The sequence below is a fragment of the Salvelinus alpinus genome, chromosome 6 (assembly GCF_045679555.1).
Source record: "Salvelinus alpinus chromosome 6, SLU_Salpinus.1, whole genome shotgun sequence".
NCBI lineage: Eukaryota > Metazoa > Chordata > Actinopteri > Salmoniformes > Salmonidae > Salvelinus > Salvelinus alpinus.
Genome location: NC_092091.1, coordinates 91,040,067 through 91,065,185, shown reverse-complemented (window position 1 = coordinate 91,065,185; position 25,119 = coordinate 91,040,067). Strand labels below are relative to the sequence as shown.

The window sequence follows — 25,119 nt, the reverse complement described above, 5'->3', positions numbered from 1 at the left end:
GGTACCTGTCCTGTCCTACACCTGGCCAACAGGTACCCTGTCCTGTCCTCCACCTGACCAACAGGTACCTGTCCTGTCCTACACCTGGCCAACAGGTACCCTATTCCCTATATAGTTCACTACTTTAGACCCATAGTGCCATTTGGGACGGACACATAGTTTATGTCAGGGGTGAAAACCTCTTCTGTTCCCAGGCTAGAAAATGCCATGTTGAAGAATGTGACTGTGTGTCCCTCTCTGCAGGCGTTTAAGCAGCTGGCCCGGACATACGCAGACTCTCACGCCAGCATGGCCGACAACAACACAGAGAGGTGATTATATTCCTATCTATTATTATGAATGATATTACACTCTGTTACATGACCTATATATTGTATATTCTAGGTGTGGAGCGTCCTTCATCAGGAGCGGAGGTCTCCTCCTCCTCCTCCTCCTCCTCGTAACATTACTGCTAGATAACGTATATATTGTATATTCTAGGTGTGGAGTCGCCTTCATCAGGAGCAGAGGTCTCCTCCTCCTCCTCCCCTCCTCGTAACATTACTGCTAGATAACGTATATATTGTATATTCTAGGTGTGGAGCGTCCTTCATCAGGAGCGGAGGCATCATCAACGGAGCTCTGTGGTACAGCTTCCCAGGGGGTAGGGAACCTTCTATATCTTCTCCTCTCCTCCTCATAACATTCTGTCTCTCCTCCTCTCCTCATAACATTCTGTCTCCTCCTCTCCTCATAACATTCTGTCTCTCCTCCTCTCCTCATAACATTCTGTCTCCTCCTCTCCTCATAACATTCTGTCTCCTCCTCTCCTCATAACATTCTGTCTCTCCTCCTCTCCTCACAACATTCTGTCTCTCCTCCTCTCCTCATAACATCCTGTCTCTCCTCCTCTCCTCATATCATTCTGTCTCTCCTCCTCTCCTCATAACATCCTGTCTCTCCTCCTCTCCTCATAACATTCTGTCTCGCCTCCTCTCCTCACAACATTCTGTCTCTCCTCCTCTCCTCATAACATCCTGTCTCTCCTCCTCTCCTCATATCATTCTGTCTCTCCTCCTCTCCTCATAACATCCTGTCTCTCCTCCTCTCCTCATAACATTCTGTCTCTCCTCCTCTCCTCATAACATTCTGTCTCCTCCTCTCCTCATAACATTCTGTCTCTCCTCCTCTCCTCATAACATTCTGTCTCTCCTCCTCTCCTCATAACATTCTGTCTCTCCTCCTCTTCTCATAACATTCTGTCTCCTCCTCTCCTCATAACATTCTGTCTCTCCTCCTCTCCTCATAACATTCTGTCTCTCCTCCTCTCCTCATAACATTCTGTCTCTCCTCCTCTCCTCATAACATTATGTCTCTCCTCCTCTCCTCATAACATTCTGTCTCTCCTCCTCTCCTCATAACATTCTGTCTCTCCTCCTCATAACATTCTGTCTCTCCTCCTCTCCTCATAACATTCTGTCTCCTCCTCTCCTCATAACATTCTGTCTCTCCTCCTCTCCTCATAACATTCTGTCTCTCCTCCTCATAACATTCTGTCTCTCCTCCTCTCCTCATAACATTCTGTCTCTCCTCCTCTCCTCATAACATTCTGTCTCTCCTCCTCTCCTCATAACATTCTGTCTCTCCTCTCCTCCTCATAACATTCTGTCTCTCCTCCTCATAACATTCTGTCTCTCCTCCTCATAACATTCTGTCTCTCCTCCTCTCCTCATAACATTCTGTCTCTCCTCCTCTCCTCATAACATTCTGTCTCCTCCTCTCCTCCTCATAACATTCTGTCTCTCCTCCTCTCCTCATAACATTCTGTCTCCTCCTCCTCCTCATAACATTCTGTCTCTCCTCCTCCTCTCCTCATAACATTCTGTCTCTCCTCCTCTCCTCATAACATTCTGTCTCCTCCTCCTCCTCATAACATTCTGTCTCTCCTCCTCTCCTCATAACATTCTGTCTCTCCTCCTCTCCTCATAACATTCTGTCTCTCCTCATAACATTCTGTCTCTCCTCCTCTCCTCATAACATTCTGTCTCTCCTCCTCTCCTCATAACATTCTGTCTCTCCTCCTCTCCTCATAACATTCTGTCTCTCCTCCTCTCCTCATAACATTCTGTCTCTCCTCCTCTCCTCATAACATTCTGTCTCTCCTCCTCCTCCTCATAACATTCTGTCTCTCCTCCTCTCCTCATAACATTCTGTCTCTCCTCATAACATTCTGTCTCTCCTCCTCTCCTCATAACATTCTGTCTCTCCTCCTCTCCTCATAACATTCTGTCTCTCCTCCTCTCCTCATAACATGCTGTCTTTCCTCCTCATAACATTCTGTCTCTCCTCCTCTCCTCATAACATTCTGTCTCTCCTCTTCTTCTCTAACCCTCTCTCCTCCTCTCTCCTGTGTGTGTGTATCCTAACTCTCCATTTCTCCGGTACCATAGGGATGTCAGACTTTAACTACCTCCACACTAACTGTCTGGAGATTACGGTGGAGCTGGGCTGTGACAAGTTCCCTTCTGAAGAGGAGCTCTACCCAGAGTGGCTCAGGAACAAGGAGGCCCTGCTCAGTTTCATGGAGTCGGTGGGTCTGCCTTTCAATTGGCCCAGCGACCAGGCAGCCATTTTGTGCCGTAGTTATACCGTAGAAGGCCTATGTGTTATCTCATCATTTTTTTGACCATGTTTAATGTCCTTATCAGTGGTGGCTGGTGGACAGAGATATAGGAGGACAGCTGGCTCTTTGTAATGGCTGGAATGGAATACATGGAATTGTATATTGAGCACCTGGAAAACATGTGTTTGATGTTTCTTAAACCGTTCCATTCATTCCGATATAGCCTTATGTTAAGCTGCCGTCCTACTATATATTCCTCCCGCCCACCAGCCTCCACTGACCTTAGCATTCCCTGCCATTCCTTGCTAGGTCAGAAAATTCCGGAAAATTTCCCAAAATTTCCTGGGTTTCCAAAAACCCTGGTTGGAAGATCCATGGAATCAGGGGGGAACAAGTAGTAAATCCAGGAATCTTCCAACTGAGATTTCTGGAAAACCGGGGAATTTTGTTAAAATAACCCTATGTCATTCCTCCAAGCCTGATGTTCCCTGGTGTTATTCCCTGTCGTTCCTTCTCTTCTCCAGGTCCACAGAGGTATTAAGGGAGTGTCTTGATGTTTTTCCCTGTCGTTCCTTCTCTTCTCCAGGTCCACAGAGGTATTAAGGGAGTGGTGAAGGATGAGGAGGGCTATGGAATTAAAGGAGCGTCCATATCTGTCAGGGGAATACGTAAAGATGTCACCACAGGTAACCACCGTAATAACTGATATAGCCATAGTTCCGGATAATGTCTGCAGCCCAGAATGGGTACTTCTGAGCAGGGTCCTCTGTTAGAGCTCTATGGAGGGAGAAAGGTGCCCAAAATGGCTGCTTCTGAGCAGGGTCCTCTGTTAGAGCTCTATGGAGGGAGAAAGGAGCCCAAAATGGGAACTTCTGAGCAGGGTCCTCTGTTAGAGCTCTATGGAGGGAGAAAGGAGCCCAAAATGGCTGCTTCTGAGCAGGGTCCTCTGTTAGAGCTCTATGGAGGGAGAAAGGAGCCAAAATGGGAACTTCTGAGCAGGGTCCTCTGTTAGAGCTCTATGGAGGGAGAAAGGAGCCATTTAGGACATAGACCATAACTGGTTTCATAACATTTTACAGACGCTCCAAGCGGTTTACATTGTAAGGTGGAAATGTAGAGATGTTGGCAGTATACAAGGAAAAGCAATGTTTTTTTGACGTTGTGTCATCACTGGAGAGACGTGATATCAAGACAAACATCTTCTCTTGGTGGTTACCCTGTAACAACATGTCCCTGTCTCCCTCCCTGTCTCCTTCCCTGTCTCCTTCCCTGTCTCCTTCCCTGTCTCCTTCCCTGTCTCCTTCCCTGTCTCCTTCCATGTCTCCTTCCCTGTCTCCTTCCCTGTCTCCTTCCCTGTCTCCTTCCATGTCTCCTTCCCTGTCTCCTTCCCTGTCTCCTTCCCTGTCTCCTTCCCTGTCTCCTTCCCTGTCTCCTTCCCTGTCTCCTCCCTGTCTCCTTCCCTGTCTCCTTCCCTGTCTCCTTCCCTGTCTCCTTCCCTGTCTCCTTCCCTGTCTCCTTCCCTGTCTCCTTCCCTGTCTCCTTCCCTGTCTCCTTCCCTGTCTCCTTCCATGTCTCCTTCCCTGTCTCCTTCCCTGTCTCCTTCCCTGTCTCCTTCCCTGTCTCCTTCCCTGTCTCCTTCCCTGTCTCCTTCCCTGTCTCCTTCCCTGTCTCCTTCCCTGTCTCCTTCCCTGTCTCCTTCCCTGTCTCCTTCCCTGTCTCCTTCCCTGTCTCCTTCCCTGTCTCCTCCCTGTCTCCTTCCCTGTCTCCTTCCCTGTCTCCTTCCCTGTCTCCTTCCCTGTCTCCTTCCCTGTCTCCTTCCCTGTCTCCTTCCCTGTCTCCTTCCCTGTCTCCTTCCCTGTCTCCTTCCCTGTCTCCTTCCCTGTCTCCTTCCCTGTCTCCTCCCTGTCTCCCTCCCTGTCTCCCCCCCTGTCTACATGCAGAGTCTCAATTTGGTGTTTGTCCCATTTTGTGAATTCTTGGTTGGTGAGCGGACCCCAGACCTCACAACCATAAAGGGCAATGGGTTCTATAGCTGATTCAAGTATTTTTAGCCAGATCCTAATTGGTATGTCAATTTTATGTTCCTTTTGATGGCATTGAATGACCTTCTTGCCTTGTCTCTCAGATCGTTCACAGCTTTGTGGAAGTTAGCTGTGGTGCTGATGTTTAGGCCGAGGTATGTATCGTTTTTTTGTGTGCTCTAGGGCAACGGTGTCTAGATGGAATTTGTATTTTTAGTCCTGGCAACTGGACCTTTTATGGAACACCATTATTTTTGTGTTACTGAGATTTACTGTCAGGGCCCAGGTATGACAGAATCTGTGCAGAAGATCTAGGTGCTGCTGTAGGCCCTCCTTGGTTAGGGGGCAGAAGCACCAGATCATCAGCAAACAGTAGACATTTGACTTCAGATTCTAGTAGGGTGAAGCCGGGTGCTGCAGACTGTTCTAGTGCCCTCGCCAATTAGTTGATATATGTTGAAGAGGGTGGGGCTTAAGCTGCATCCCTGTCTCACCCCCCCTGCCCTGTGGAAAGAAATGTGTTTGTTTTTTGCCAATTTCAACCGCAAACTTGTTGTTTGTGTACATGGATTTTATAATGTTGTATGTTTTTCCCCAACACCACTTTCCATCAATTTGTATAGCAGACCCTCGTGCCAAATTGAGTCAAAAGCTTTTTTGAAGTCAACAAAGCATGAGAAGACTTTGCCTTTGTTTTGGTTTGTTTGTTTGTCAATTAGGGTGTGCAGGGTGAATACGTGGTCTGTCGTACGGTAATTTGGTAAAAAGATAATTTGACCTTTGCTCAGTACATTGTTTTCATTGAGGAAATGTACGAGTCTGCTGTTAAATGATAATGCAGAGGATTTTCCCAAGGTTACTGTTGATGCATATTCCACGGTAGTTATTGGGGTCAAATTTGTCTCCACTTTTGTGGTTTGGGGTGACCAGTCTTTGGTTCCAAATATTATGGAAGATGCCAGAGCTGAGGATGATGTTAAAGAGTTTAAGAATATCCCATTGGAATTTATTGTCTGTATATTTTATAATTTCATTGAGAATACCATCAACAACACAGGCTTTTTTGGTTTGGAGGGTTTGTATTTTGTCCTGTAGTTCATTGAATGTAATTGGAGAATCAAATGGGTTCTGGTCGTCTTTAATAGTTGATTCTAAGATTTGTAATTGATCTCTCTCTCTCTCTCCCTCCCTCCCTCTGCCTCCCTCCCTGTCTCCTTCCCTGTCTCCTTCCCTGTCTCCTTCCTCCCTCCATCTCTCCATCCCTCTCCCTGCCTCTCTCTACAGCGGAGGATGGTGATTACTGGAGGTTAATGAACTCAGGAACACACATCGTAACAGCATCAGCTAATGGTTACTCCAAGGTCAGCAAGAGAATTTACCTGCCTGCTCACATGGAAAAAGCTGGGCGGGTCAACTTCGTGCTCAAAAAGGTACTTGTAAAGTTAGAGGTTTATCTGTGATCTGTGATGTTTCTGTACCAGGTTCAGTGTTTGAGAAATATGATGTTGATGTCAGTGTCATGATATCTGAGGTGTTGATGTCAGTGTCATGATATCTGAGGTGTTGATGTCAGTGTCATGATATCTGAGGTGTTGATGTCAGTGTCATGATATCTGAGGTGTTGATGTCAGTGTCATGATATCTGAGGTGTTGATGTCAGTGTCATGATATCTGAGGTGTTGATGTCAGTGTCATGATATCTGAGGTGTTGATGTCAGTGTCATGATATCTGAGGTGTTGATGTCAGTGTCATGATATCTGAGGTGTATTATGTTGATGTCAGTGTCATGATATCTGAGGTGTTGATGTCAGTGTCATGATATCTGAGATGTTGATGTCAGTGTCATGATATATGAGGTGTTGATGTCAGTGTCATGATATCTGAGGTGTTGATGTCAGTGTCATGATATCTGAGGTGTATTATGTTGATGTCAGTGTCATGATATCTGAGGTGTATTATGTTGATGTCAGTGTCATGATATCTGAGGTGTATTATGTTGATGTCAGTGTCATGATATCTGAGGTGTTGATGTCAGTGTCATGATATCTGAGGTGTTGATGTCAGTGTCATGATATCTGAGGTGTATTATGTTGATGTCAGTGTCATGATATCTGAGGTGTATTATGTTGATGTCAGTGTCATGATATCTGAGGTGTATTATGTTGATGTCAGTGTCATGATATCTGAGGTGTATTATGTTGATGTCAGTGTCATGATATCTGAAGTGTTGATGTCAGTGTCATGATATCTGAGGTGTTGATGTCAGTGTCATGATATCTGAGGTGTTGATGTCAGTGTCATGATATCTGAGGTGTTGATGTCAGTGTCATGATATCTGAGGTGTTGATGTCAGTGTCATGATATCTGAGGTGTTGATGTCAGTGTCCTGATATCTGAGGTGTTGATGTCAGTGTCATGATATCTGAGATGTTGATGTCAGTGTCATGATATCTGAGGTGTTGATGTCAGTGTCATGATATCTGAGGTGTTGATGTCAGTGTCATGATATCTGAGGTGTTGATGTCAGTGTCATGATATCTGAGGTGTTGATGTCAGTGTCATGATATCTGAGGTGTTGATGTCAGTGTCATGATATCTGAGGTGTTGATGTCAGTGTCATGATATCTGAGGTGTTGATGTCAGTGTCATGATATATGAGGTGTTGATGTCAGTGTCATGATATCTGAGGTGTTGATGTCAGTGTCATGATATCTGAGGTGTTGATGTCAGTGTCATGATATCTGAGGTGTATTATGTTGATGTCAGTGTCATGATATCTGAGGTGTTGATGTCAGTGTCATGATATATGAGGTGTTGATGTCAGTGTCATGATATATGAGGTGTTGATGTCAGTGTCATGATATCTGAGGTGTTGATGTCAGTGTCATGATATCTGAGGTGTTGATGTCAGTGTCATGATATCGGAGGTGTTGATGTCAGTGTCATGATATCTGAGATGTTTTATATTTTTCACATCTCTTCTTCTTCTTTCTCTCCTCCACCTTTTCTGTTTCCCTTATCCTGTTTCTGCCCTCCTCCTCCCCTCCTGTCTCCTCCTCCTCCCCTCCTGTCTCCTCCTCCTCCTTCTCCTAATCATCATCATCATCGTATTCTTCCTCTCCTCCCCCTCTCCCTCCTGGTCAGAGTAAAGCAGTAGAACCTGACTTCCTGTTATTCCCCAGCTACTCCCTGAACACCTGCCGGCTCCACCGATCATCATCATCTGAATATTCTTCCTCTTATCTTTCCCCGCTTCCCTCTCATCTATCCTCATCCTCCTCTTCCTACACCATGTCTGAGAGCAGTAGAACCAGACATATCACCTGTTGTTCTCCAGTTCATATCTTCTCCCTCATCCCCTCTCCCTCTCCTCCCACTCCCACTCCCTATCCTCCCTCTTCCCCTCTCCCTTTTCTCCCTCATCCCCTCTCCCTCTCCTCCCACTCCCTATCCTCCCTCTTCCCCTCTCCCTTTTCTCCCTCATCCCCTCTCCCTCTCCTCCCACTCCCTATCCTCCCTCTTCCCCTCTCCCTTTTCTCCCTCATCCCCTCTCCCTCTCCTCCCACTTCCTATCCTCCCTCTTCCCCTCTCCCTTTTCTCCCTCATCCTCTCCCTGCCTCTCCTTTCTCTCCGTCTTCCTCTCTTCCCTTCTCCCTCTCCTACCTCTCCTTTCCTCACTCTTTCCCTCTCCATCATCCTCTACATCTCCCTCCTCCTCCCCTCCCTCTCATTAAAGATAGGTAATTGTCTCCTCTCCTCCCTCCTCCCCTCCCTCTCATTAAAGATAGGTATTTGTCTCCTCTCCTCCCTCCTCCCCTCCCTCTAATTAAAGATAGGTATTTGTCTCCTCTCCTCCCTCCTCCCCTCCCTCTAATTAAAGATAGGTATTGTCTCCTCTCCTCCCTCCTCCCCTCCCTCTAATTAAAGATAGGTATTTGTCTCCTCTCCTCCCTCCTCCCCTCCCTCTCATTAAAGATAGGTATTTGTCTCCTCTCCTCCCTCCTCCCCTCCCTCTCATTAAAGATAGGTATTTGTCTCCTCTCCTCCCTCCTCCCCTCCCTCTAATTAAAGATAGGTATTTGTCTCCTCCCCTCCCTCTAATTAAAGATAGGTATTTGTCTCCTCCCCTCCCTCTAATTAAAGATAGGTATTTGTCTCCTCCCCTCCCTCTAATTAAAGATAGGTATTTGTCTCCTCCCCTCCCTCTAATTAAAGATAGGTATTTGTCTCCTCCCCTCCCTCTCATTAAAGATAGGTATTTGTCTCCTCTCCTCCCTCCTCCCCTCCCTCTAATTAAAGATAGGTATTTGTCTCCTCCCCTCCCTCTCATTAAAGATAGGTATTTGTCTCCTCTCCTCCCTCCTCCCCTCCCTCTAATTAAAGATAGGTATTTGTCTCCTCCCCTCCCTCTCATTAAAGATAGGTATTTGTCTCCTCTCCTCCCTCCTCCCCTCCCTCTAATTAAAGATAGGTATTTGTCTCCTCCCCTCCCTCTAATTAAAGATAGGTATTTGTCTCCTCCCCTCCCTCTAATTAAAGATAGGTATTTGTCTCCCCCCCTCCCTCTAATTAAAGATAGGTATTTGTCTCCTCCCCTCCCTCTCATTAAAGATAGGTATTTGTCTCCTCCCCTCCCTCTAATTAAAGATAGGTATTTGTCTCCTCTCCTCCCTCCTCCCCTCCCTCTAATTAAAGATAGGTATTTGTCTCCTCCCCTCCCTCTAATTAAAGATAGGTATTTGTCTCCTCCCCTCCCTCTAATTAAAGATAGGTATTGTCTCCTCTCCTCCCTCCTCCCCTCCCTCTAATTAAAGATAGGTATTTGTCTCCTCCCCTCCCTCTAATTAAAGATAGGTATTTGTCTCCTCCCCTCCCTCTAATTAAAGATAGGTATTGTCTCCTCTCCTCCCTCCTCCCCTCCCTCTAATTAAAGATAGGTATTTGTCTCCTCCCCTCCCTCTAATTAAAGATAGGTATTTGTCTCCTCCCCTCCCTCTAATTAAAGATAGGTATTGTCTCCTCTCCTCCCTCCTCCCCTCCCTCTAATTAAAGATAGGTATTTGTCTCCTCCCCTCCCTCTAATTAAAGATAGGTATTTGTCTCCTCCCCTCCCTCTAATTAAAGATAGGTATTGTCTCCTCTCCTCCCTCCTCCCCTCCCTCTAATTAAAGACAGGTATTTGTCTCCTCCCCTCCCTCTAATTAAAGATAGGTATTGTCTCCTCTCCTCCTCCTCCCCTCCCTCTAATTAAAGACAGGTATTGTCTCCTCTCCTCCAGGTTCCTGTACAGCCAGTAGGACCAGACTACCACCTGTTCCTCAGCTCCTCCCTCCTCCCCTCCCTCTAATTAATGACAGGTATTTGTCTCCTCTCCTCCAGGTCCCTGTGCGGCCAGTAGGACCAGACTACCACCTGTTCCTCAGCTCCTCCCTCCTCCCCTCCCTCTAATTAAAGACAGGTATTTGTCTCCTCTCCTCCCTCCTCCCCTCCCTCTCATTAAAGACAGGTATTTGTCTCCTCTCCTCCAGGTCCCTGTACGGCCAGTAGGACCAGACTACCACCTGTTCCTCAGCTCCTCCCTCCTCCCCTCCCTCTAATTAAAGACAGGTATTTGTCTCCTCTCCTCCAGGTCCCTGTACAGCCAGTAGGACCAGACTACCACCTGTTCCTCAGCTCCTCCCTCCTCCCCTCCCTCTAATTAAAGACAGGTATTTGTCTCCTCTCCTCCAGGTCCCTGTACAGCCAGTAGGACCAGACTACCACCTGTTCCTCAGCTCCTCCCTCCTCCCCTCCCTCTAATTAAAGACAGGTATTTGTCTCCTCTCCTCCAAGTCCCTGTACAGCCAGTAGGACCAGACTACCACCTGTTCCTCAGCTCCTCCCTCCTCCCCTCCCTCTCATTAAAGACAGGTATTTGTCTCCTCTCCTCCCTCCTCCCCTCCCTCTAATTAAAGACAGGTATTTGTCTCCTCTCCTCCAGGTCCCTGTACAGCCAGTAGGACCAGACTACCACCTGTTCCTCAGCTCCTCCCTCATCCCCTCCCTCTAATTAAAGACAGGTATTTGTCTCCTCTCCTCCAGGTCCCTGTACAGCCAGTAGGACCAGACTACCACCTGTTCCTCAGCTCCTCCCTCCTCCCCTCCCTCTAATTAAAGACAGGTATTTGTCTCCTCTCCTCCAAGTCCCTGTACAGCCAGTAGGACCAGACTACCACCTGTTCCTCAGCTCCTCCCTCCTCCCCTCCCTCTCATTAAAGACAGGTATTTGTCTCCTCTCCTCCCTCCTCCCCTCCCTCTAATTAAAGACAGGTATTTGTCTCCTCTCCTCCAGGTCCCTGTACAGCCAGTAGGACCAGACTACCACCTGTTCCTCAGCTCCTCCCTCATCCCCTCCCTCTAATTAAAGACAGGTATTTGTCTCCTCTCCTCCAGGTCCCTGTACAGCCAGTAGGACCAGACTACCACCTGTTCCTCAGCTCCTCCCTCCTCCCCTCCCTCTAATTAAAGACAGGTATTTGTCTCCTCTCCTCCAGGTTCCTGTACAGCCAGTAGGACCAGACTACCACCTGTTCCTCAGCTCCTCCCTCCCCCCCTCCCTCTAATTAAAGACAGGTATTTGTCTCCTCTCCTCCAGGTTCCTGTACAGCCAGTAGCACCAGACTACCACCTGTTCCTCAGCTCCTCCCTCCTCCCCTCCCTCTAATTAAAGACAGGTATTTGTCTCCTCTCCTCCAGGTCCCTGTACAGCCAGTAGGACCAGACTACCACCTGTTCCTCAGCTCCTCCCTCCTCCCCTCCCTCTCATTAAAGACAGGTATTTGTCTCCTCTCCTCCCTCCTCCCCTCCCTCTAATTAAAGACAGGTATTTGTCTCCTCTCCTCCAGGTCCCTGTACAGCCAGTAGGACCAGACTACCACCTGTTCCTCAGCTCCTCCCTCCTCCCCTCCCTCTAATTAAAGACAGGTATTTGTCTCCTCTCCTCCAGGTCCCTGTACAGCCAGTAGGACCAGACTACCACCTGTTCCTCAGCTCCTCCCTCCTCCCCTCCCTCTAATTAAAGACAGGTATTTGTCTCCTCTCCTCCAGGTCCCTGTACAGCCAGTAGGACCAGACTACCACCTGTTCCTCCCTCCTCCCCTCCCTCTAATTAAAGACAGGTATTGTCTTCTCTCCTCCAGGTTCCTGTACAGCCAGTAGGACCAGACTACCACCTGTTCCTCAGCTCCTCCCTCCTCCCCTCCCTCTAATTAAAGACAGGTATTTGTCTCCTCTCCTCCAGGTTCCTGTACAGCCAGTAGGACCAGACTACCACCTGTTCCTCAGCTCCTCCCTCCTCCCCTCCCTCTAATTAAAGACAGGTATTTGTCTCCTCTCCTCCAGGTTCCTGTACAGCCAGTAGGACCAGACTACCACCTGTTCCTCAGCTCCTCCCTCCTCCCCTCCCTCTAATTAAAGACAGGTATTTGTCTCCTCTCCTCCAGGTCCCTGTACAGCCAGTAGGACCAGACTACCACCTGTTCCTCAGCTCCTCCCTCCTCCCCTCCCTCTAATTAAAGACAGGTATTTGTCTCCTCTCCTCCAGGTCCCTGTACAGCCAGTAGGACCAGACTACCACCTGTTCCTCAGCTCCTCCCTCCTCCCCTCCCTCTAATTAAAGACAGGTATTTGTCTCCTCTCCTCCAGGTCCCTGTACAGCCAGTAGGACCAGACTACCACCTGTTCCTCAGCTCCTCCCTCCTCCCCTCCCTCTAATTAAAGACAGGTATTTGTCTCCTCTCCTCCAGGTCCCTGTACAGCCAGTAGGACCAGACTACCACCTGTTCCTCAGCTCCTCCCTCCTCCCCTCCCTCTAATTAAAGACAGGTATTTGTCTCCTCTCCTCCAAGTCCCTGTACAGCCAGTAGGACCAGACTACCACCTGTTCCTCAGCTCCTCCCTCCTCCCCTCCCTCTCATTAAAGACAGGTATTTGTCTCCTCTCCTCCCTCCTCCCCTCCCTCTAATTAAAGACAGGTATTTGTCTCCTCTCCTCCAGGTCCCTGTACAGCCAGTAGGACCAGACTACCACCTGTTCCTCAGCTCCTCCCTCCTCCCCTCCCTCTAATTAAAGACAGGTATTTGTCTCCTCTCCTCCAGGTCCCTGTACAGCCAGTAGGACCAGACTACCACCTGTTCCTCAGCTCCTCCCTCCTCCCCTCCCTCTAATTAAAGACAGGTATTTGTCTCCTCTCCTCCAGGTTCCTGTACAGCCAGTAGGACCAGACTACCACCTGTTCCTCAGCTCCTCCCTCCCCCCCTCCCTCTAATTAAAGACAGGTATTTGTCTCCTCTCCTCCAGGTTCCTGTACAGCCAGTAGCACCAGACTACCACCTGTTCCTCAGCTCCTCCCTCCTCCCCTCCCTCTAATTAAAGACAGGTATTTGTCTCCTCTCCTCCAGGTCCCTGTACAGCCAGTAGGACCAGACTACCACCTGTTCCTCAGCTCCTCCCTCCTCCCCTCCCTCTAATTAAAGACAGGTATTGTCTCCTCTCCTCCAGGTTCCTGTACAGCCAGTAGGACCAGACTACCACCTGTTCCTCAGCTCCTCCCTCCTCCCCTCCCTCTAATTAAAGACAGGTATTTGTCTCCTCTCCTCCAGGTCCCTGTACAGCCAGTAGGACCAGACTACCACCTGTTCCTCAGCTCCTCCCTCCTCCCCTCCCTCTAATTAAAGACAGGTATTTGTCTCCTCTCCTCCAGGTTCCTGTACAGCCAGTAGGACCAGACTACCACCTGTTCCTCAGCTCCTCCCTCCTCCCCTCCCTCTAATTAAAGACAGGTATTTGTCTCCTCTCCTCCAGGTCCCTGTACAGCCAGTAGGACCAGACTACCACCTGTTCCTCAGCTCCTCCCTCCTCCCCTCCCTCTAATTAAAGACAGGTATTTGTCTCCTCTCCTCCAGGTCCCTGTACAGCCAGTAGGACCAGACTACCACCTGTTCCTCAGCTCCTCCCTCCTCCCCTCCCTCTCATTAAAGACAGGTATTTGTCTCCTCTCCTCCAGGTCCCTGTACAGCCAGTAGGACCAGACTACCACCTGTTCCTCAGCTCCTCCCTCCTCCCCTCCCTCTCATTAAAGACAGGTATTTGTCTCCTCTCCTCCAGGTTCCTGTACAGCCAGTAGGACCAGACTACCACCTGTTCCTCAGCTCCTCCCTCCTCCCCTCCCTCTCATTAAAGACAGGTATTTGTCTCCTCTCCTCCAGGTCCCTGTACAGCCAGTAGGACCAGACTACCACCTGTTCCTCAGCTCCTCCCTCCTCCCCTCCCTCTAATTAAAGACAGGTATTTGTCTCCTCTCCTCCAGGTCCCTGTACAGCCAGTAGGACCAGACTACCACCTGTTCCTCAGCTCCTCCCTCCTCCCCTCCCTCTAATTAAAGACAGGTATTTGTCTCCTCTCCTCCAGGTCCCTGTACAGCCAGTAGGACCAGACTACCACCTGTTCCTCAGCTCCTCCCTCCTCCCCTCCCTCTAATTAAAGACAGGTATTTGTCTCCTCTCCTCCAGGTTCCTGTACAGCCAGTAGGACCAGACTACCACCTGTTCCTCAGCTCCTCCCTCCTCCCCTCCCTCTAATTAAAGACAGGTATTTGTCTCCTCTCCTCCAGGTTCCTGTACAGCCAGTAGGACCAGACTACCACCTGTTCCTCAGCTCCTCCCTCCTCCCCTCCCTCTAATTAAAGACAGGTATTTGTCTCCTCTCCTCCAGGTCCCTGTACAGCCAGTAGGACCAGACTACCACCTGTTCCTCAGCTCCTCCCTCCTCCCCTCCCTCTCATTAAAGACAGGTATTTGTCTCCTCTCCTCCAGGTTCCTGTACAGCCAGTAGGACCAGACTACCACCTGTTCCTCCCTCCTCCCCTCCCTCTAATTAAAGACAGGTATTTGTCTCCTCTCCTCCAGGTCCCTGTACAGCCAGTAGGACCAGACTACCACCTGTTCCTCAGCTCCTCCCCTCCCTCTAATTAAAGACAGGTATTTGTCTCCTCTCCTCCAGGTCCCTATACAGCCAGTAGGACCAGACTACCACCTGTTCCTCAGCTCCTCCCTCCTCCCCTCCCTCTAATTAGATACAGGTATTTGTCTCCTCTCCTCCAGGTCCCCGTACAGCCAGTAGGACCAGACTACCACCTGTTCCTCAGCTCCTCCCTCCTCCCCTCCCTCTAATTAAAGACAGGTATTTGTCTCCTCTCCTCCAGGTCCCTGTACAGCCAGTAGGACCAGACTACCACCTGTTCCTCAGCTCCTCCCTCCTCCCTTCCCTCTAATTAAAGACAGGTATTTGTCTCTTCTCCTCCAGGTCCCTGTACAGCCAGTAGGACCAGACTACCACCTGTTCCTCAGCTCCTCCCTCCTCCCCTCCCTCTAATTAAAGACAGGTATTTGTCTCCTCTCCTCCAGGTTCCTGTACAGCCAGTAGGACCAGACTACCACCTGTTCCTCAGCTCCTCCCTCCTCCCCTCCCTCTAATTAAAGACAGGTATTTGTCTCCTCTCCTCCAAGTTCCTGTACAGCCAGTAGGACCAGACTACCACCTGTTCCTCAGCTCCTCCCTCCTCCCCTCCCTCTAATTAAAGACAGGTATTTGTCTCCTCTCCTCCAGGTTCCTGTACAGCCAGTAGGACCAGACTACCACCTGTTCCTCAGCTCCTCCCTCCTCCCCTCCCTGTAATTAAAGACAGGTATTTGTCTCCTCTCCTCCAGGTCCCTGTACAGCCAGTAGGACCAGACTACCACCTGTTCCTCAGCTCCTCCCTCCTCCCCTCCCTCTCATTAAAGACAGGTATTTGTCTCCTCTCCTCCAGGTTCCTGTACAGCCAGTAGGACCAGACTACCACCTGTTCCTCCCTCCTCCCCTCCCTCTAATTAAAGACAGGTATTTGTCTCCTCTCCTCCAGGTCCCTGTACAGCCAGTAGGACCAGACTACCACCTGTTCCTCCCTCCTCCCCTCCCTCTAATTAAAGACAGGTATTTGTCTCCTCTCCTCCAGGTCCCTGTACAGCCAGTAGGACCAGACTACCACCTGTTCCTCAGCTCCTCCCTCCTCCCCTCCCTCTAATTAAAGACAGGTATTTGTCTCCTCTCCTCCAGGTCCCTGTACAGCCAGTAGGACCAGACTACCACCTGTTCCTCAGCTCCTCCCTCCTCCCCTCCCTCTAATTAGATACAGGTATTTGTCTCCTCTCCTCCAGGTCCCCGTACAGCCAGTAGGACCAGACTACCACCTGTTCCTCAGCTCCTCCCTCCTCCCCTCCCTCTAATTAAAGACAGGTATTTGTCTCCTCTCCTCCAGGTCCCTGTACAGCCAGTAGGACCAGACTACCACCTGTTCCTCAGCTCCTCCCTCCTCCCTTCCCTCTAATTAAAGACAGGTATTTGTCTCTTCTCCTCCAGGTCCCTGTACAGCCAGTAGGACCAGACTACCACCTGTTCCTCAGCTCCTCCCTCCTCCCCTCCCTCTAATTAAAGACAGGTATTTGTCTCCTCTCCTCCAGGTTCCTGTACAGCCAGTAGGACCAGACTACCACCTGTTCCTCAGCTCCTCCCTCCTCCCCTCCCTCTAATTAAAGACAGGTATTTGTCTCCTCTCCTCCAGGTTCCTGTACAGCCAGTAGGACCAGACTACCACCTGTTCCTCAGCTCCTCCCTCCTCCCCTCCCTCTAATTAAAGACAGGTATTTGTCTCCTCTCCTCCAGGTTCCTGTACAGCCAGTAGGACCAGACTACCACCTGTTCCTCAGCTCCTCCCTCCTCCCCTCCCTCTAATTAAAGACAGGTATTTGTCTCCTCTCCTCCAGGTCCCTGTACAGCCAGTAGGACCAGACTACCACCTGTTCCTCAGCTCCTCCCTCCTCCCCTCCCTCTCATTAAAGACAGGTATTTGTCTCCTCTCCTCCAGGTTCCTGTACAGCCAGTAGGACCAGACTACCACCTGTTCCTCCCTCTAATTAAAGACAGGTATTTGTCTCCTCTCCTCCAGGTCCCTGTACAGCCAGTAGGACCAGACTACCACCTGTTCCTCCCTCCTCCCCTCCCTCTAATTAAAGACAGGTATTTGTCTCCTCTCCTCCAGGTCCCTGTACAGCCAGTAGGACCAGACTACCACCTGTTCCTCAGCTCCTCCCTCCTCCCCTCCCTCTAATTAAAGACAGGTATTTGTCTCCTCTCCTCCAGGTCCCTGTACAGCCAGTAGGACCAGACTACCACCTGTTCCTCAGCTCCTCCCTCCTCCCCTCCCTCTAATTAAAGACAGGTATTTGTCTCCTCTCCTCCAGGTCCCTGTACAGCCAGTAGGACCAGACTACCACCTGTTCCTCATCTCCTCCCTCCTCCCCTCCCTCTAATTAAAGACAGGTATTTGTCTCCTCTCCTCCAGGTCCCTGTACAGCCAGTAGGACCAGACTACCACCTGTTCCTCAGCTCCTCCCTCCTCCCCTCCCTCTAATTAAAGACAGGTATTTGTCTCCTCTCCTCCAGGTCCCTGTACAGCCAGTAGGACCAGACTACCACCTGTTCCTCAGCTCCTCCCTCCTCCCCTCCCTCTAATTAAAGACAGGTATTTGTCTCCTCTCCTCCAGGTCCCTGTACAGCCAGTAGGACCAGACTACCACCTGTTCCTCAGCTCCTCCCTCCTCCCCTCCCTCTAATTAAAGACAGGTATTTGTCTCCTCTCCTCCCTCCTCCCCTCCCTCTAATTAAAGACAGGTATTTGTCTCCTCTCCTCCAGGTCCCTGTACAGCCAGTAGGACCAGACTACCACCTGTTCCTCAGCTCCTCCCTCCTCCCCTCCCTCTAATTAAAGACAGGTATTTGTCTCCTCTCCTCCCTCCTCCCCTCCCTCTAATTAAAGACAGGTATTTGTCTCCTCTCCTCCAGGTCCCTGTACAGCCAGTAGGACCAGACTACCACCTGTTCCTCAGCTCCTCCCTCCTCCCCTCCCTCTAATTAAAGACAGGTATTTGTCTCCTCTCCTCCCTCCTCCCCTCCCTCTAATTAAAGACAGGTATTTGTCTCCTCTCCTCCAGGTCCCTGTACAGCCAGTAGGACCAGACTACCACCTGTTCCTCAGCTCCTCCCTCCTCCCCTCCCTCTAATTAAAGACAGGTATTTGTCTCCTCTCCTCCAGGTCCCTGTACAGCCAGTAGGACCAGACTACCACCTGTTCCTCAGCTCCTCCCTCCTCCCCTCCCTCTAATTAAAGACAGGTATTTGTCTCCTCTCCTCCAGGTCCCTGTACAGCCAGTAGGACCAGACTACCACCTGTTCCTCAGCTCCTCCCTCCTCCCCTCCCTCTAATTAAAGACAGGTATTTGTCTCCTCTCCTCCAGGTCCCTGTACAGCCAGTAGGACCAGACTACCACCTGTTCCTCAGCTCCTCCCTCCTCCCCTCCCTCTAATTAAAGACAGGTATTTGTCTCCTCTCCTCCAGGTCCCTGTACAGCCAGTAGGACCAGACTACCACCTGTTCCTCAGCTCCTCCCTCCTCCCCTCCCTCTAATTAAAGACAGGTATTTGTCTCCTCTCCTCCAGGTCCCTGTACAGCCAGTAGGACCAGACTACCACCTGTTCCTCAGCTCCTCCCTCCTCCCCTCCCTCTAATTAAAGACAGGTATTTGTCTCCTCTCCTCCCTCCTCCCCTCCCTCTAATTAAAGACAGGTATTTGTCTCCTCTCCTCCAGGTCCCTGTACAGCCAGTAGGACCAGACTACCACCTGTTCCTCAGCTCCTCCTTCCTCCCCTCCCTCTAATTAAAGACAGGTATTTGTCTCCTCTCCTCCAGGTCCCTGTACAGCCAGTAGGACCAGACTACCACCTGTTCCTCAGCTCCTCCCTCCTCCCCTCCCTCTAATTAAAGACAGGTATTTGTCTCCTCTCCTCCAGGTCCCTGTACAGCCAGTAGGACCAGACTACCACCTGTTCCTCAGCTCCTCCCTCCTCCCCTCCCTCTAATTAAAGACAGGTATTGTCTCCTCTCCTCCAGGTTCCTGTACAGCCAGTAGGACCAGACTACCACCTGTTCCTCAGCTCCTCCCTCCTCCCCTCCCTCTAATTAAAGACAGGTATTGTCTCCTCTCCTCCAGGTCCCTGTACAGCCAGTAGGACCAGACTACCACCTGTTCCTCAGCTCCTCCCTCCTCCCCTCCCTCTAATTAAAGACAGGTATTGTCTCCTCTCCTCCAGGTCCCTGTACAGCCAGTAGGACCAGACTACCACCTGTTCCTCAGCTCCTCCCCTCCCTCTAATTAAAGACAGGTATTTGTCTCCTCTCCTCCAGGTCCCTGTACAGCCAGTAGGACCAGACTACCACCTGTTCCTCAGCTCCTCCCTCCTCCCCTCCCTCTCATTAAAGACAGGTATTTGTCTCCTCTCCTCCAGGTCCCTGTACAGCCAGTAGGACCAGACTACCACCTGTTCCTCAGCTCCTCCCTGGACACTTACGACCGCTTCGACCCGTACAACCGTTTCCAGAGCTACGGCCGCTCCGAGCCGGGAGAACCCAGAGAACCCAGGGAACCGGGGATGGGAGGAGAACCGGGGATGGGAGGAGAGTGGCAGGAGAAGCCGTGGTGGTGGAACTACTTTACTCAGGCAGGGGTCTCTGCTCCCACCTGGCTGCTACGGAACTAGAATCTAGAATGTTTCATTAAGACGTTCTGATCACAACATTCCTCCTCTGAGTTCTGTCTTCCTCATTGTTCTATTTAGAATGTTACATTAAGACATTCTGTTCACAACATTCCTCCTCTGAGTTCTGTCTTCCTCAGTGTTCTATTTGAATGTTTCATTAAGACATTCTGATCACAACATTCCTCCTCTGAGTTCTATTTAGAATGTTACATTATGACATTCTGATCACAACATTCCTCCTCTGAGTTCTATTTAGAATGTTTCATTAAGACATTCTGTTCACAACATTCCTCCTCTGAGTTCTATTTAGAATGTTTCATTAAGACATTCTGATCACAACATTTCTCCTCTGAGTTCTATTTAGAATGTTTCATTAAGACATTCTGATCACAACATTCCTCCTCTGAGTTCTATTTAGAATGTTTCATTAAGACATTCTGTTCACAACATTCCTCCTCTGAGTTCTATTTAGAATGTATCATTAAGACATTCTGATCACAACATTCCTCCTCTGAGTTCTATTTAGAATGTTACATTATGACATTCTGATCACAACATTCCTCCTCTGAGTTCTAATAACGCTTCTGTTTCAATGTCTTTCTGTTACAACAAGTGGACTTGGGACACACACAAACCCTAGCGCGCACACACACACACACATACACACACACACACACACATACACATACACACATACACATACACATACACACATACACACAGAGACACACACTCCTCTCTGCCTCTTAGTGGTGGTCATTTGTCATTTTTAAGGATTGGGGGCAAATTCTAAACACAGGCAGCTTGTGATGACTTACTGCCTTCAAGACTCAGCATGACTAAAGAGACTCCTCTCCTCTCCTCTCCTCCTCTCCTCTCCTCTCCCCCCTCCCCTACTCTCCTCTCCTCCCCCCTACTCTCCTCCCCTCCTCTCCTCTCCTCTCCTCTCCTCTCCTCCCCCTTACTCTCTTCCTCCACCCCCCCCTACTCTCCTCTCCTCCCCTACTCTCCTCTCCTCCCCTCCTCTCCTCTCCTCTCCTCTCCTCTCCTCTCCTCCCCCGCACTCTCCTCCCCCACCACTCTCCTCTCCTCCTCTCCTCTCCTCTCCTCCCCCCTGCTCTCCTCTCCTCCCCCCTACTCTCCTCTCCTCCCCCCTACTCCCCTCTCCTCTCCTCCCCCCTATTCTCCTCTCCTCCCCCCTACTCTCCTCTCCTCCCCCTACTCTCCTCCTCCTCTCCTCATCCCCTACTCTCCTCTCCTCCCCCCTACTCTCCTCTCCTCCCCCTACTCTCCTCCTCCTCTCCTCATCCCCTACTCTCTTCTCCCCTCCCCCTCCCCCTACTCTCCTCCCCCCTCCTCTCCTCTCCTCCCCCTCCTCTACTCTCCTCTCCTCTCCCCTCCCCCCTACCCTACTCTCCTCTCCCCTCCTTTACTCTCCCCCTACTCTCCTTTCCCCCTCCCCTCCTCTCCTCCTCCCCTCCTCTCCTCTCCCCTCCTCTACTCTCCCCTACTTTCCTCTCCTCTCCTCTCCCCCCTCCCATACTCTCCCCTACTTTCCTCTACTCTCCCCTACTTTCCTCTCCTCTCCCCCCTCCCATACTCTCCTCTCCCCTCCTCTACTCTCCCCTACTTTCCTCTCCTCTCCTCCTCCCCTACTCTCCTCTCCCCTCCTCTACTCTCCCCTACTTTCCTCTCCTCTCCCCCTCCCCTACTCTCCCCTCCTCTACTCTCCCCTACTTTCCTCCTCCTCTCCCCCCTCCCATACTCTCCTCTCCCCTCCTCTACTTTCCCCTACTTTCCTCTCCTCTCCCCCCTCCCCTACTCTCCTCTCTCTTGCTCAAACTTCCTATGGCCCCTATCTATTTCCTTCACTAATGTTGACCAGGGTCCATAGGCCCTGACAGAGATGATACTATATAAAACAGATCATCAGAAGAGTTAAAGTCAGCTGTGTCAGTGTATAGCCTACCAGAATCACAACCCTCTTCATAAATCACTATTACATGTTTTGTCCGTCGGATGTATTTAATTTCAGATTGGATTAAAAAGGGATGAAGAATCCATTGGTCTTGCTATTTTCATGATTTAGGGTGTCATTAAAACTTCTGGCCAGTAGATGGCGCCACAGTACACAAAATGAACCACCAGGCATTCACACTGCTTTGATGGGCGATGTCGTGAGTTATTTTAACCACAAGAGGGCGCAACAGTACATGAAATGAAGACCAGGCCAACTTTCACCCACAGGGGTGGAAATTAAACTATTGACGAAGAATAAAAAACAAGAGAGCATATAGATGAGAAAAAGTCCAGGCTTTGGGATTTAGAGAGAGATGTTATTCAAGTCTATGTTTTGTCCCAGTTATCTCTCCTTCCTCCTGAAGTGTGCACTCGATCACGAGGCCTACTGCCCACAAAACGATCTCTCCTTCCTCCTGAAGTGTACACTCATGCACTAGGCCTACTGCCCACACGTCTAAAAGTATTGGATTGGTGTTGTGGAGACATGGGCTAGAGAGAGTTTCCATATACCAGTCATTCCCTTTCAAATCTATGAAGGCAAGTGAACAAGTGCTCACTTGGAGAGATGATTGGGACATTGTGCCAAAGTCCTGTAGACAAACTACAGTTAGTTACTCTCCTAGCGACACAAAGGGGGGCAAGAGAATTCAATAGCTATAAAGTAGAGAGTAGCCTTATATGTCCCTACCTGTAAGGTCTTCTTTAAAAGGAAAGAACTCCGTTCAACAAGGGTGAATTAGGGTTCAACAAGGGTGAATTAGGGTTCAAGAAGGGTAAATTAGGGGTTCAACAAGGGTCAAATTAGGGGTTCAACAAGGGTAAATTAGGGGTTCAACAAGGCTCAAATTAGGGGTTCAACAAGGGTAAATTAGGGTTCAACAAGGGTGAATTAGGGTTCATCAAGGGTAAATTAGGGGTTCAACAAGGGTCAAATTAGGGGTTCAAGAAGGGTAAATTAGGGGTTCAACAAGGGTCAAATTAGGGGTTCAACAAGGGTAAATTAGGGGTTCAACAAGGCTCAAATTAGGGGTTCAACAAGGGTAAATTAGGGGTTCAACAAGGGTAAATTAGGGTTCAACAAGGGTAAATTAGGGGTTCAACAAGGGTGAATTAGGAGTTCAACAAGGGTAAATTAGGGGTTCAACAAGGATAAATTAAAGGTTCAACAAGGGTAAATTAGGGGTTCAACAAGGGTCAAATTAGGGGTTCAACAAGGGTAAATTAGGGGTTCAACAAGGGTAAATTAGGAGTTCAACAAGGGTAAATTAGGGGTTCAACAAGGGTAAATTAGGGTTCAACAAGGGTCAAATTAGGGGTTCAACAAGGGTAAATTAGGGGTTCAACAAGGGTAAATTAGGGGTTCAACAAGGGTAAATTAGGGGTTCAACAAGGGTGAATTAGGGTTCAAGAAGGGTAAATTAGGGGTTCAACAAGGGTAAATTAGGGGTTCAACAAGGGTGAATTAGGGTTCAAGAAGGGTAAATTAGGGGTTCAACAAGGGTAAATTAGGGTTCAAGAAGGGTAAATTAGGGGTTCAACAAGGGTAAATTAGGGTTCAAGAAGGGTAAATTAGGAGTTCAACAAGGGTAAATTAGGGGTTCAACAAGGGTAAATTAGGGTTCAAGAAGGGTAAATTAGGGGTTCAACAAGGGTCAAATTAGGGGTTCAACAAGGGTAAATTAGGGGTTCAACAAGGGTAAATTAGGGGTTCAACAAGGGTAAATTAGGGTTCAACAAGGGTAAATTAGGGGTTCAACAAGGATAAATTAAAGGTTCAACAAGGGTAAATTAGGGGTTCAACAAGGATCAAATTAGGGGTTCAACAAGGGTGAATGAGGGGTTCAACAAGGGTAAATTAGGGGTTCAACAAGGGTAAATTAGGGGTTCAACAATTAGGGGTCAACAAGGGTAAATTAGAAAGGGACATGGGTGGATCAATCCTGGTCTGCCCTCCTGAGTCCCTCAAAACACTTAAGTTTTCTTATACTACAGTATTTTTTCATGTTTTTTTTCATGTTTTCATGTTGTGAGATGTCTCTCTCTCTCTCTCTCTCTCTCTCTCTCTCTGTCTCTCTCTCTGTCTCTCTCTCTGTCTCTGTCTCTCTCTCTCTCTCTCTGTGTGTGTGTATCTGGTAGGCCCTGGGAGGCTCAATGTGGCAGAGATCATTTGTTTGCTTTGCAATTATTTTCCTCCAGTGGACACAAATTGATTCATACAGTACAGACAAAAACACAGTGTGTTTCACAGAGAGGGAGAGAGACCGAGAGAGAGGGAGACACAGAGGGAGAAAGAGAGGGACACAGAGAGAGGGGGAGACAAAGATGGAGAGAGACATACACGGACGGAGAGATAGATACACAGAGGGAGAGAGGGACACACAGAGAGAGAGGGAGACACAGATGGAGAGAGAGTGAGACACAGATGGAGAGAGAGAGGGACACAGAGAGAGAGGGAGACACAGAGAGAGAGAGGGACACACAGACGGAGAGAAAGATACACAGAGGGAGACAAAGAGGGAGAGAGAGACACACAGAGGGAGAAAGATGGAGAGAGAGACAGACGCAGAGAAAGAGATACACAGATGGAGAGAGCGGGGGAGAGAGAGAAAGAGGGAGACAATGGGAGAGAGGGAGAAACAGAGGGTGAGATGGAGAGAGGGAAGCTGCATTCCTGAAGAGTAGAGGAGAGAGATAAAAGCTTGACAGATCAGTACTGGGGAAGTGAGCACACTATGGGGCAGTTTCCTGAAGACAGATTAAGGCTCATGTAAAAAGCAGTCCCCTAACAGTACACGTGTTTAATAGAGAATCTCTATTGTAGTCCTCCAGTCCCCCATACACATTTTTATTGATGCCCTGGGCAAACAAACCTGGTTCAAATCATCGAGGGCTTGATAATTAGTTGACAAGTCCAATGAGACAGAGAGAGAGACAGAGAGAGAGAGAGACAGAGAGACAGAGAGACAGAGAGACAGAGAGAGAGAGACAGAGAGACAGAGACAGAGAGACAGAGAGAGAGAGACAGAGAGAGAGACAGAGAGAGAGAGAGACAGAGAGACAGAGAGACAGAGAGACAGAGACAGAGACAGAGACAGAGACAGAGACAGAGACAGAGACAGAGACAGAGAGAGATGTTAGACCAGTCTCATTCTGTCTGGATAACACCCCCTCAGTGTGTTAGTCCCTTTTCCTGCAGAGCTCCGTCAAAGGCACCCTATTACCTCTATTGTGCAATACCTTACACCAGAGCAATAGTAATATAGTACTACTGTCTGTATCAGTCCCATAGTAATATAATACTACTGTCTGTATCAGTCCCATAGTAATATAATACTACTGTCTGTATCAGTACCATAGTAATATAATACTACTGTCTGTATCAGTCCCATAGTAATATAATACTACTGTCTGTATCAGTACCATAGTAATATAATACTACTGTCTGTATCAGTCCCATAGTAATATAATACTACTGTCTGTATCAGTCCCATAGTAATATAATACTACTGTCTGTATCAGTCCCATAGTAATATAGTACTACTGTCTGTATCAGTCCCATAGTAATATAATACTACTGTCTGTATCAGTCCCATAGTAATATAGTACTACTGTCTGTATCAGTCCCATAGTAATATAGTACTACTGTCTGTATCAGTCCCATAGTAATATAATACTACTGTCTGTATCAGTCCCATAGTAATATAGTACTACTGTCTGTATCAGTACCATAGTAATATAGTACTACTGTCTGTATCAGTACCATAGTAATATAATACTACTGTCTGTATCAGTCCCATAGTAAT

General features: G+C 48.9%; 1 protein-coding gene across 3 annotated transcripts in view; it reads left to right on the top strand.

Moving 5' to 3' along the window:
- Positions 1–19,854, top strand: part of LOC139579571 (carboxypeptidase Z-like) — a 35,466-nt gene extending 15,612 nt beyond the window's left edge. For all 3 annotated transcript variants that reach the window (XM_071408326.1, XM_071408325.1, XM_071408324.1), the window contains exons 11-16: positions 244–311; positions 576–643; positions 2,430–2,569; positions 3,189–3,288; positions 5,908–6,053; positions 19,043–19,854. In XM_071408326.1, coding sequence (XP_071264427.1) covers positions 244–311; positions 576–643; positions 2,430–2,569; positions 3,189–3,288; positions 5,908–6,053; positions 19,043–19,294 — 774 coding nt within the window. In that variant the 3' untranslated portion in view covers positions 19,295–19,854. The remainder of the gene's footprint in view (positions 1–243; positions 312–575; positions 644–2,429; positions 2,570–3,188; positions 3,289–5,907; positions 6,054–19,042) is intronic.
- Positions 19,855–25,119: the final 5,265 nt, after the last annotated feature.